At 35.7% G+C, this 14,333-nt stretch overlaps 1 protein-coding gene across 2 annotated transcripts in view; it reads right to left on the bottom strand.

Moving 5' to 3' along the window:
• The window catches only part of GABRG2 (gamma-aminobutyric acid type A receptor gamma2 subunit), a 110,426-nt gene extending 98,026 nt beyond the window's left edge, over positions 1–12,400 (bottom strand). For both annotated transcript variants that reach the window (XM_029942906.1, XM_029942905.1), the window contains exon 1: positions 11,979–12,400. In XM_029942906.1, the coding sequence (XP_029798766.1) occupies positions 11,979–12,085 (107 nt within the window). In that variant the 5' untranslated portion in view covers positions 12,086–12,400. The remainder of the gene's footprint in view (positions 1–11,978) is intronic.
• Positions 12,401–14,333: the final 1,933 nt, after the last annotated feature.

Genomic DNA, 14,333 nt, shown 5'->3' on the forward strand with positions numbered 1-14,333 from the left:
GACAAAATAGTGTGACAGTCAAGTTGTGTCTGACAAAGAATCAAGAACTGACCCTGTAGAAGTTGTCAGAGACCAGATCATGAAAGACTATATTGAGTAATCACATTGCCAGTTTGCCTGGCAAAGTTCCAGCTGGCACCTGTGATCCTGACAGAATTATAAATACTTATACCCTTTCACAATGAAAATGTCTCCATTTTGTATAACAAATATATGGTATATTTCCTACAAGTCTAGTTAAGACAACTGGATCTTATGGTAGTATAGGAGTTATTACAAACATTTAATGTGGCAATTTAACAACCACATCTGTATTTCAAGAAGTCACTCCGAAGTAAAACTATCTTTATTTGGAGATAACAATATTGTATATAAAAATCATAAGAGATATATATGAACTACTGGAATAACTTTTAGAATAAATACCAGAGGATATAAAAGTAATAGACAAATTATATTGTTTTCCTATATAATAGTAATAAATAGGAAATAATTTAAAAACAGAACACAAAATGAGACAAAATACTTAATAAAATGTTCAGTGTCTACATTGAAATATATATTAGTGAGAAGAATTTAAAAAAAACTAAACATAAAGATAAACTATGTCCATAGATTATAGGACTTAACATTATCAAAATGTCAATAATTTTTAACTTGATCTATATATTCAATGCCATTTCAAGAGAGACTCACCAGACCATTTTTGTTTTGTTTTTGCATAAGTTGACAAATTTACTAAAAATATATAAGAAGATAAAAGATGTGAAACAGACAAATCAGGTATCTTGCAAAAGAACACATAAGGATGAATTTCATATTCAGTACCTTGTTTCAAGATGTAGAATAAGGATCCAATGATCAAAGGTATATTGTACTGACTTAAAAATAGTCAAATAGACTGATGGAATAGAATACAGATTTCAGAAACAGACCTCAGCATATATGTTAATAATATTTTGACAAATTTCAAAGGAATGTCAATAGGAAAAGAAAAATTTGCTCAAAAAACAGGGCTGAGACAATTGGATAAATGTTTAGAAGAAATGAATCTCATCCTCTAACATATTAAGTGAAAATAATAAAAACTAAGATGGATCAAAGAGCTAAAAGAGACTGCTATAACTACAAAGCCTCTAGAAAAAAATATGAAAATGTTTTTGCAAACGTGGGGAAGGCAAATATTTTAGATAGGACAGAAAAACTACTAACCAAAATAGAAACAATGATGACTTGTACTTTAAATTTGAACAATTTGTTCTCTTAGGTAAATTAGTAAATAAGCCCATAGACTGGAAAAATATTTTCACTACATATATCTGACAAAGGGCCTTTATCTACAATTCATAAAGTACTCCTACAAATGAATAATAAAATGAATCAAAACAAACAAGAAAACCTGAATAGGTACAACTTTACTCCCATTATAATGGTTAAAAACCCAAAGACTTTAGTTACCAGCTCCTGACATATCCCCAGTGATCCTTATCTTCCTAGTATCCATACATTCACACTTTTACCTAAGCTTTTCCCACTGTATATCAGGATTTTTTTTGTTACTAATACCACATGGCAATAGTATTGGTACATAATTTTAATATTTTATGATAAAATTCTGTGGCTTCTATCTTGATTTCTCTCTCTCTCTCTCTCTCTCTCTCTCCCCCTCACTCTATCTCCTCTTTCTTTTCACTCCACCTCTCCATCACAATGGAAAGACCACTGGTCAAGGAAATAGAGCTTCCTACTAATATAGGAGTAAACTTCGGAATGGATTGTCCAGCACCTTCAGATAACTGGAACCTTGTCCAACAACTTGATTGCAAAATCATGAGAGATACTGAACCAGAATCATCTAGCTAAATAACCCTTGGATTTCTGATCCTCAGAAACCTTGTGTGTTTTTTTTTAATGTTTTGGATAACTGCTTATATAGAAATAGATAACTAACACAAAGGCAGACAATACCTAAAGTTGTAAGGATTTGCAGTAACTTGAACTGTCACACATTAAAAAATTGTTCTGATAATTTCTTATAATATAAAAATATATCACTTATATGTCCCATCATTCCCACCAAGAAAAAAAAAAACAGGTCCAAAGAAATATTTGTACAGTAATGTTCTTGCCAGCTCTGTTCAAACTGCCTCAAATTAAATGCATCAAGAGAAGACGATGTTGCAATTCATACCATGGGATTCTAAACAATACAAAGGAACTCATGATATATGAATTATTATTATGTCTCAAAAACATTATGTTTGGCAAAAGAAGCTAGGCAGAAATTGTTGATTTCATCATTATGAAGTTCTAGAGCAGGAAAAAATAATAGTCTATGGTGAGAAAAGTCACAAGAAAGACTACCATAAGAAGAGAGGAAAGGGAGAGTAGACAAGTAGTTAATTGGAAAGTGGCGCAAGAAAATCTGCAGGTGTGAGGGAAACTAATATACATTAAAAGTGAATGTGTGTATGTGTGTTATGTACATGTATATAGGAGGCATAGCTACACTAGTGGATACATTTGAAAAAATTTCATCTAACTATACACCTAAATTCTGAACATTTTATTACATCTCAATTGTCTTTATTAAAAATATTTCTTTTTAATGTTTTATTTATTTCTGAAAGAGAGAGAGAGAGAGAGAGAGAGAGAGAGAGAGAGAGAGCAAGTAAGGGAGGCTCAGAGAGAGAGGGAGATGCAGAATCCAAAGACAGGCTCCAGGCTCTGAGCTAGCTGTCAGCACAGAGCCCTACATGGGGCTCGAATCCACAAACCATGAGATCATGACCTGAGCTGAAGCTGGATGCTCAACCGACTGAACCACCCAGGCCCCCCTTAAAAAAATATTTGCTACAAGGAAAGTCTCTTTGCTGTGTGGTAAGTTAGTAGATAGCAAAACTGGAATCAGAAAGAAATTTTGTGTGACTGATATAGAACCCTATGTAACAGATAATGTTGAATTTAATTATATGATCAGACCTATTAGGCACAAAGAAAAATGAATAGCAAAATATCAGCTTGGATTGTGTCTTTCCTCTTTAATCTTAAGATTCATCCCATTGCTTCTATTTCACAGTCTAATATAGATATTTTCATCAAAAGTAACAACATGTTTGCTCTGAATAATGGGTTGAGTAATTTTGCTCACAAACCCAAAGACAGTGGTTTCACACTATCTCTGGAAAAAAGATCCTTCTTTGCATATTAAAAAAGCTATTTTCAAGAGGTTTCAAACATTAGCATATATTTTCTTATTATATTGGGATCTAATCGACATATGTTAGAAATACTAAGGTTACAATAGTGGCCTAAAATGAATGATTAGCATAGGTATTCTACATACTGAGGGACCTCTCCCCTATTTTTTTTTCTTATACAAGATAGGAAACTGATGAATTACAGAATTTTTATTAAGGAACTCTTTTTATTAAGAAACTCTTCTAAAATTTAGAGTTTAACAGAAGTGGAGAAAGATACTTCTGCTTCTAGGAATATCTCAGGAAATAAATCCTGTAGTATTAACAAAAACAATAATAAAATTGACAACATACAAGGGATGATTACTATTTGTGAAGCCCTTAACCTGTATCATATCATTTACTATACAGAATAAATTTATGAAAAATTGTTATCTTCCTTATTTTATATGAAGACACTAAGACTATATCAAGGTGACTGAGGGCCATAAAGTAATAGTAGGGATAGGACTTGAAATTCTGGTCAAGGTCAAGTGTGGCACCATTGCTTAAGTTCTTTAGCTTTTAATTTTTTTTAATGTTTTATTATTTTTAAGAGGGAGAGAGACCTTGTGAGCAGGGGGTGGGGGTCAGAGAGAGAGGGAGACAAAGAATCTGAAGACAGGCTCCAGACCCTGAGCTAGCTGTCAGCACAGAGCCCGACACGGGGCTCAAACCCACAACCCATGATATCATGACCTGAGCCGAAGCCCGATGCTCAGTCGACTGAACCACCCAGGCGCTCCTCCATTGCTTAGGTTCTTTAAGGACTACAGTGCTCTGTAGGACCCGTTTGCTTGTTTCTACTGACAGCTATGTATGCTGAACTTTGAGTGAGATACTGCTGTGAAAATTAAAAGGCTTTTCTTTTTTAAAAAAAAAAAAGACAAATTTGAGGGAAAAGAAAATGCAATTTTAATTATTCAATTAAAAAAATAATTATTCAGCATCTATTAGAGGCAAAGCCCTTCTCTAAAAGCCTGGTTTATATCAGGAGACATTTCAGTGACTTTGCTTTCATCAATCTTTGTTTCTAGCTAAGAGAGGCAAAAATAAAAAGTAAAAATAATAAACCTGTAAGCAACATGGAATAAAGTTATCTACTTAATTAATGAAGGTTTGAAATATAAGGACGAATCAAACATAGATGAGGGTAAGTGGAATCGTGAGTACAAGGTTGAAAGTTGTTTACAATATTACATTGAATAATCAGTGCAGGCCTCATTGGGAAGCTAATATTTGAGCAAAGACTTGAAATAGGTGAATTAGCTAGTGAACGTCTGGGAGAAACATTGCAAAAGGAACAGATTTTTTGAAGTAGAATAATTTTTAATGTTTATTTATTTTTGAGAGAGAATGAGAAAAAGAGAGAGAAAGAGGGCAGGGAAAGGGCAGAGAGAAAGGGAGACACAAAATCCAAAGCAGGCTCCAGGCTTTAAGCTGTCAGCAGAAAGCCTGACTAGGGCTTGAACCCTGGAACTGTGAAATCATGACCTGATTTGAAGTCAGACCAGACACTTAACTGACTGAGCCACTCAGGCACCCTGGGAGCAGAATATTAAATATACTTTCTCTGTTGTCATGACCAATGTTGAAAACGGGGGAAAAGAGGCGAGAAGTGTTAGACTCTCATTTAATACAAATGTGGTAGGCTACCAAAAAGAGGCAGAACTTGCTAAAGAAGGCTAAAACAGGTCATGGACTCCTTTTCCTATACCTACCTTAGAGCCACATAATAGAAGTGTAAGGAATCAATGAGAGAAGTGTTCTTGTAGAAGAAGGTTATTGGCCTATGAGTAGAAAGAGCTGTGTGCGATTTCATATCCCCTCCTCCCATGGAGGTACTTGCTCCACTTCTAGTTCAAGGTAATTAAAAAGAAAGTCAAGAAATCAACTCATAGATGTCCACTGTGAGGGAAAACTAAGGAGGCAATTGTTATCTCTACCACAAGCAGAAAACTTGCATAACTGCTTCTTAGTACTCTCTGAATACAGAGTAGATAAAGAACTCTTAGATAAATTTGGCCTTTATTCTCTATAATCTGAATAGTCCAAATGACTAGGCTGATTTTCTCCTGAAAAAGTCTAAAGGTAATAGGCTTGTTGGAAAGACCCCAATAGTGAATATGTCAGAAAGATCTTCACTTCCAGAATCTGACAGGGAGTTTGCTAAGTCTATCAGTTCATATTTTCTTCCTCCATTCATATTTTCTTCCTCCTTCTCTCCCTTCCTGTCTTCCTCCCTCCTTCCCTTCCCATGAGCTACATGAATGCCAAAAAAAAAAAAAAAAAAAAAAAAAGCAATTATGTTGGAATTGTCTTTAAAAACTGTCTATCTGGTGAGATGATGCTAGCAGGGAATCACAGTGGGTATATTTTGAAGTGAAGCTGAAGGGGTGTCATCTGACATCAGCCATCATATTTTATAACTCCTATCAGGGAATAGTGTGATGCTTGAGATCCCCAAAAGTGGGAAGGAGAAAGAGGGTACCTTCACAGAATCCATCCAATTTCCCCATGAAAGAATAACTCAGCATTTATGTATCTTTCACCCAGATAATACAAATTAAGATCTTTCCACTTTTTTTAATTACCTTCTTTCCTTCCACTCCAATCTCAAAAAATAGTCAAAAATAGCATAATACGAGAGAGGAAAAGGCCAAATCTTAGGTCAAGCCTGATCAAAAGAAGAGAAGAAAAAAAAAAAACAAAATTCATTGGGAAGTTGAAAAATCAATTTAGATGAGAATTTGATACCTCAAAACAAGATTATTCTCAACTCTAAAATAAATAGAAAACTAAAGTATTTGTCATTGATATTGTCCAGGTGTGAGGAAAAGAGAATCAACAGACGGAGTTAGAAGAGAAACATAATTTCTAGAGTGTACATAGCAAGTTCAATAAATCCATTATTGAGAAGTTCAGGCTAATTATAAGTATCATCTCCTAAGAGAAGACATGAAATTAAAGATCAACAAAATCCTTAGAAAAAAATGAAAGAAGAAATTGAGCCAACCATACTAAATATTCAAGTAGAAATAATATTGCTACTTCAATATCTATATATATCTATATTCAATATGTTAATATTTAAGGTTGACATTTTAATCACCTCAATCATACAAGCAACTGCTTAATTGACTTTGGCATGTGATAGCTTAGTATCAAAGTGCTTAAGCTTTCATTTCCAGATGAGTATGAACTTATACCTAGAAGTTGGGGCTTTATTTTTTCTGAGACTATTTGCATGCACATTCTTATTCTCTGGTCTCACAAATTTGATAATGAATATAATACTTTCTTTGTGATAGCTGCAAGAAATGAGATATGGAAAAGGTTAAGGGACTAGTCTGAGTCTACTTGCATATTAGTTGTACAGCAGGATTAAGACTCCCCTAGTGTGTGTCTGTCTGTCTGTCTGTCTCTCTCTCTCTCACACACACACACACACACACACACACACACACACACACACACAGACTAGTTACATTCCTAGGGCAATAATCCAAACTATACAAGTATAGTCACCCTTTTGCTTGTAATAGTAAGAAAATACTTGGATTATTTTGAGATATAAAAAGCCTCTGCAGTTGACTTTATTGGGGAGGTTGTTTGCTATTCATTTCTCCCATATTCCGGAGAATAAATATCCTTTAAAAGAAAATAAAAAACACTTCTTTAAGTTACACATTAGTGGCTTGAAATAAAAATAAAATTTAACTCCAAATCACATTAATCCCTATAGTATTGTCATGAGAGTGCAAAAATGGTAATAATTCTATATCATTAAAAAAATCATTGTATAACTCTATAGATAAAGTGCCACGTAAATGCTAAATAAGCAGCACTGGTATTACACTCTCCACCCATTAATAAGGAAAACCATATGAATAGCAAAGAAAATAATAGTGGGAAAACAAAAATACTTTTTAAGCAAAGATTCTTTGTAATCATTGAAACCCTGCCATAAACTGAAGTTTGGTTGTAGAACCAGTCTATGTAGTGAGACAAATATATACCTGTTCCCCTTCAATTACAAGTATGTGTCATTCCAGCAAAGCCTACTTGTTTTTGAACAATGAAAAGCCTATCTTGGACTGGCTAGGATATTGTGTCAGTGACAAGGGGCCATAGTCCTACTAACATATTTACAATGAAGATAATGTCTCCAAAGTTAATATTAACTTCCCTTCAATTTGAAAAATTCTTTTTTTAATGTTTATTTATTTTTAGAGAGACAGAGAGTGCAAGTGGGGGAGAGGCAGAGAAACTGAGAACAAGAGACAGAGAGAATTCCAAACAGGCTCCAAGCTGTCAGCACAGAGCCCGATGTGGGGGCTTGAACTCTTTAACTGTGAGATCATGACCTGAGTTGAAACCAAAAGTTGGGTGCTTCACCAACTGAGTCACGCAGGCACTCCCAACTTGAAAATGAATCGATGTGCAAGGAAATTATCAAGTGTGCAGAAGACAGACCACTATCATTAAATATTCTGTAGTTCAATTATTTTGAGGACATTAACTATTCTAAATGAAGTCTAACATATCAGACAGACATTTATGTAACTATTTATATTAAAGCCAATTCTTAAATTCCTTTCTATAAGTCAAATGTTTTGTGTAGAGGGTAATGGGCAGTTGGATTCTGAGAAATACAGGGATAAAATTTTTCTTTTTTCTTTTTTCTAGGTAGATATTTGCCTCGGGGTAAGCTATTTGAAATTTTATGTCTACAACTAACCAATTAACTATGCTGAGGAAACTATTTTTCTTCTAAATAAAACCAAGTGGAGGATTTGGAAATAAGGAAAGAATAAGGTTGTAGATAGAGATGAATTCTGTTAACAGACAGGGTTATAGTAAAGAATCACTGCATTTACTCTACATGCAGGATCATAGCCTACTAAAGTTACAAACTATGAAAAATTGGTTATAGGTCAAAATCTTTGGCAGTACACAAGAAGAATAACTTGAAGCATTTCTGTTCAGGGAAAAGCTAAGAATAGAAAATATTTACAAGTCTTGAACACAGTTTTCTTCTTTTACATTTCAGTGTGGGGCACCTGGGTGGCTCAGTCAGTTAAGCCTCCAAATCTTGGTTTCAACTCATGATCTCACAGTCCATGGGTTCAAGCTCCAAGTCAGGCTCCTTGCTGGCAGTATACAGCCTGCTTGGGATTCTCTCTCTCTCCCTCTCTCTTTCTCTGTCCCTTCCCTGCACATGCTCTCTCTGTCTCTCTTAAAATAAATAAACTCAAAAAATTAAAAACAAATTTAAAAATTAAATAAGATTCAGTGTTAGAACTTCAATATAAACATTACATTTAGTATCAAAATGTTAATCAAATTCTCCTCCATTTAATCTACCCTTGAAAAAATTGTTATAAAAATTGTATTTTATTATAATAGAAATAAAAACATATTGACTTTTAGCACTTATTCCAATTTATTTCAAAAATTCTATTATATTACAATTTTTTTTCTTGCTAGATTATTTTTACTCTGAGATAGAATGTAGTTACATTGAAAGAATTTATAAAATTGTAAAGTTTGTGTTAAAATCTGTATGTATGAACAGCTACACACAGAGTGTATGTATTTTATAAATATTTCCCACATAAGAAGAGATATTAGGTGTTAACATCCTATTCCCAGTGCTTTATATCCCTCTTTTTCCTTTTATATAAATACAACATAATAAATTTAGTACACACACATTCATATATGCATGAATATTTAATTTTTTCAGCCAATGTTTACTCACATGAGTTGGGTTTATTAAAATTCTTTCTAGGTATTCCTTATCCTTTGTGGTTTATATAATATACCCAATGTTACCAATGAAAAATTCTGTGTGTAAAATTGACTTATTGTGCTCAGTTGAATAATGAAGTAGCAATAGTCAAAACACTTGTAAATATTAAATATGGTGATGAATCAACTTCTGGAAACCAGCAAAGTAAGTGCCACTTTTTTTCAATGTGGGTCTAGGGTACTTGTTGAAAGTGAATATTCCTGAGCTCCATCCCAGAAATAATGATTCATAATCTTTGTGTATGGGTCAGAAATCTTCATTTTAGTAAGTCGTCTAGGTGATTCTTAATGTAGAACTATATACAAGATGCAGGAGAGTTTATATAACTTTGAGTTTGAGAAATTAATATTTCCCACATAAGAAGAGATATTAGGTGTTAACATCCTATTCCCAATGCTTTATATCCCTCTTTTTCCTTTTATATAAATACAACATAATAAATTTTGTCAGTTTAATAAGGGATAAAGATTTATTCTTTGTAGTTCTATGAAAAAGTCAATTAAATATTTGTTTTCTAGAGTTCTCTTCAACTTTCTAGGTAGTTCTACTGCCACTATTTACCCCCAAAACCTCTTTTAAATTGGCTCCTAGGACCCCACATTTTCCCAGATGTTTTTTGTCCTTCTTTAGAATCAGCTTTAGACATCAAAGCTTCTGTTTCCATCTGGCACTATTCAGCCACTCAAATGGCCTTTTTTTTTTTTTTTATGAGATTGCAGTAAACTGAAACTCTGATCACATTCTCTGCATTAAACTGCAATGACTCCATTGCCTCTCATTACTAAGAAAATATGCAAATCCTCTTATTGGAGAGTTTACATGACACATAGTTTTCACTATTTAGAGCTATCTAAAAAGCTCATCTAAGGTACTAGGCAATGAATTGAAAATTAAAGTGTATCACTAAACTTTTACTTCTTATATAATATTGAAAAAGAAAAGTCAAAGCTTTTGCAAAATTCATCTTAAATATGATACTGTGAATAATAATAAAATTACACATTTTTATTAAAATAAGGCCATTGGAAATAAATAAGAATATCTTCATCTATTTAGTTATAAAATTGTTTCCTAAGATAGACATGAAGAGGAAGGAAAGACATATTTCCCTATGTCCTGTCTAGATTTCAATCCACAGGTTTCATAAATGGTAAGAATATGAGGATGATATTCTATTGATAGCAACTATCAACCCCTTAATTCCTGAAACAAATTAAGAGCTACACACGACATTGAACAGAAAAATATATGTATAAATTTTAAATAGAAAAAAATGTTTTTTCCAGGATTCTACTCAAATGTATTGCATAGAACAATTTTCAGTAAAAGGCAGTCTATACTTCTGATAAAGCTACTTAATCTTATACTCTTAATAAAAAATGTATTCTATTTTTATAGTAAAGAACAAAGGTATGAAAAGTGCTGAAAGAATTAAGCAGACCTTGTCTCTACTTAGAAACGCCAAGAAAAGGTTTGCACTCTTGGTTTTCCCTGGGTCTCTTCTTTATCAGAAATCTGTGTCTCTCAATACCTCCCCTAAAGAATGGAGGACCAGAGAAGTTGACCATAAATTTTTAATAATAGTTTAACCCTCATCCCTTTTGTCTTCTTTTGTCACAACTACTACATAAGAGTATCAACTGCCACAAAAACCTTAGGACAATGACATGATTTCTTCTATAGTTAGTTTTTTCTCTTCTTTTTGTGTAGTGGGAGGTAGAAGAGGATGACAGTGATTCTTATAGAGCTTTATTTCAAAATGACAGTGTAGAACAAAGTAAGAAATATAAGTAGTAGACTTCTAACTTGCCTTTGGCCCTGGCTAGAAATCCTGAGGGTATGTGTAGGTGTGGTGCCAGGGGCTATTTAGGTGTGTAGATAAATGATAACCTATAGGTGGAGGAATAGTCTCCTATACTTTTGCTGCAATGAAGTTCAGAAAAATTTAGGTACAAAACACTTCAGAGCACATACTTGCTCATGATTTTTAGGAATTCATCTTCCCCCTACCCATCTTTTCCATTTAGTGCAGCAAGACTTTAAGGAATCAATATATAACTTCACAATTTTGGCTTAACATTCACCTGGTTCAGTTTATTTTTTTTTTTAACACTGCAGCAAGACCACCTCTTTTCTAGCCATATATCCTCTATAAATTCATCAACTTCATTCTCCACCCCATGCCCACAGCCTTCCTCCCATCTCCTGGAAGGTGGAGGGAAATCAGAATACCACCGGAGGTTTTTAGTGTTCCATGGCTCCCCTGGCCTCCTGTATTCCCTATAGGGATGTCCTGTGTAGAATTAGAGTGTCTTATGGGGTTAGATAAGCGGCTTTTCCTTTTGGCCCTAAGTGGGACTGCTGTCCCTGGTGCTGAACTATGTCTGCCCATCAGGAAATCTGCTGCTAGGTCAATGGGGCTGAATAGAAAATCTGGCTGACTGATCTTAAGAATGCCCAGGCGCAGGAGCAAGCAATACTTTGGTGCACAGGAGCAGAACCCCTCCCCACCACACACATACATCTCCTGGGTGTGAGCCAGGATCCCATTTGCAGTTCTGTGTTCCAGACCCCCCCACCCAAAACGTCTCCAACATGGCCTCAATGGCCGGCATGTATCAGTACAGCCCACCTCCACATCAGATTGCAGTATTATCAAAATGCTACTCCCCAAATACAAAGTCTTCATGACGTTAGCTTTTCTACTCTAAATCAAAACAAATAAAATTTAAAAAAGAGAAATAAATGAAAGTGACCTTTCTCTTTCCTCCCTCTCTTTTCTGTCCCATATTTTCAAATTCCCCTAAATTATAACCCCATATCCCAGAACAGTGTTTAAAATCTGGGTGGTCTCCCTATTTCCACATGCCTCCCCCTCCCCCACCTCTCCGGAACAAAACAAAGCTGAAATCAGCACATCTTACCCGGGGTACAGCGATAGCAGGAGCAGAATCCACACCGTCATTTTCTGTGAAAATACGGGAGTCGAGTAGTCTGAGCTTCCTGTGCTCCATATATTTGTCGGACTCATCGCTTTTTTTTTTTTCCTCCTCTGCCGTTAGCCTTTGGTTGCAGAAGGATCCCTCCCCTTTGTATTATTATTATGCTTATGATCTGATGGTGGCTCCCCCCCACCTGCTTCTAGTAGGTCCCGTCCCCGAGGTGCTGTGTTGCCACCAGCATTGGGAATTAATATTCAGGGGGCAGAAATAAGATCAGCACAAACGCTTGCAGATACCATCAAAGCGTCAGCTCTGGGAGCGGCTTCCAAGTCTGGGGGAATAATGTATTTGAGGCAGGGGGAGGGTACAGGGAGAGACGCACACCGAGACAAATAAGGGAGAGAGATGCGCGCACACTCTACACATTCTCCTGCCCCTCACACTTACACATACTCCCCCGGTCCATCGTTTTAGGTTTATTTTTTTTGCTGTTTTGTTTTTTTTCCTTTAGTGGGGGCAGGCAGGGCTAAGACTGTGTGTGTGTGTGTGTTTAAAAGAAATTAAAAAAAAATCAAAGACTCTGCGTGATTAACTATCACGCAGATTAACTGCGAGGTCAAAGTGGAAGTGATGCACTCTGCTGCAGCACGAATTAACACATGCGTGGTGTCTTCCCAGCGCTTTTAAACTCCTTACCGCACACACAAGCATGCAAGGACTGACTTTCATGGGAACAAGAGATGCTTTAGCAAGCCCGTAAACTATATCACTAGTGACAGAAGGTTTGTTTCATCATACCTGCCAAGAATCCTTATTAAAATCGTGCAGTCATAGAAATCACGGTTACACTGTAGGGGGAGGAGGGACAGACATGGGGGGGATGGGAGAGGAATGGTTCTCTGTAAAACACCCTGTAGGGAAAGAGATTTGGTGAATTTTCCATTTGAATGAAGGAAGATAACATTGATAGAATGAAAAGACATGAAAAAATGCTATGCTCCTCAGGATTCACTGGTCCCTTTTTGGTTCCCCATCCCCAGTGAAAATGTAAAGACACAAATATTTGAAGGATGCAAATAATTGAGATAGCTGCTTGAGTAAAGAATATAGACCACAAAGCAGGGGCTGATTTTTGAAGAAATTTGGTCAAAGGGGAGAGGCCAAAAGGGCATCTAACAATTCAAGGAGATTTCTAGTTGCTGTGTGGGAATTGCCTTTTTTTGTTGTTGTTGTTGCTGTTGTTCTGCTTGTTGTTCCTAAAAATTTCTGGGGTGGATGAGTCGTGTTAGCGTGTATCCTTCTTGCTTAGAATGTTACCATGGATACTGATACATGGGAGATATCTCTCTGTGTGATCCTTGTTCATCTGCCACAGAGGAAACCCCATTACTCCTCATTCATAAAGAAGAAAGTGAAAATTGTTTCAAGTTTCTGGTAGAGTCCAGACCACAGCAAAGATGTGTATGGAAAGACACAGTGAAGTGGACGAATAAGATGCCTTGCTGCTAAATAGCAGGAAGTCAGTTTAAAACCAGTGCCTTTTCTATGGAAAGTCTTCCTGGTGGGGAACATGAGTAATGAGTCCATGAGGCAGAGGAATAGAACATTTCATCCATAACCCTAAACTCTGCCCAAAGAAAGCAGAGACTCACTAGAAGCTCCCGCCAAGGATAGAAGTTGAGGAAATTCATTCTGACAATGAAGCAAAAAAGGTCTAACAGACACACCTGGAATCCTACAGGTCTTAAAAATCCACCTTATTATATGGCATTTGAAGAGAATCCAATCAAAACAACAATATTCACAGGCAGCAGGCAATTGACTTCTTTCTATTGTGATTAAAATAGAGGCAGAAGAGAGCAAATGTAAATCCCTATCTTTGTAATTCTCTTGTTCTTTGCTGTACTGTGAGGAACTTTCGCCCTTTTTATGTTTACATTTATTTACAAAAAGTTGCTAGGTTGTTAATTGCTGGAGTTTTTTTTTTTTTTAATGTTTATTTTTGAGAGAGAGGGACACAGAGCATGAGCAAAGGGAGTACAGAATCCTAAGAAGTTTCCAGGCTCTGAGCTGTCAGCACAGAGACTGAAGAGGGGTTCTGGCTCTCACCCATGAACCACGAGATTATGACCTGAGGGATCATAACCAGAGCCGAAGCTGGACAACTACTGACTGAGCCACCCAAGTGCCCCAGCTGTATCTTTGTTTTTAGTGAAGCTATCCTATTGCATATTTGTAGGCTAAGGCCAGGTGCCTACCAAAACTGAGCCAGTAAGATAAATGAAAGAGAAGGGCTGTGTTTCTGAATCACTGAAGTGTTGGCAACGTTAAACATTG

The sequence above is a fragment of the Suricata suricatta genome, chromosome 6 (genome assembly GCF_006229205.1).
Source record: "Suricata suricatta isolate VVHF042 chromosome 6, meerkat_22Aug2017_6uvM2_HiC, whole genome shotgun sequence".
NCBI classification, from domain to species: Eukaryota; Metazoa; Chordata; class Mammalia; order Carnivora; family Herpestidae; genus Suricata; species Suricata suricatta.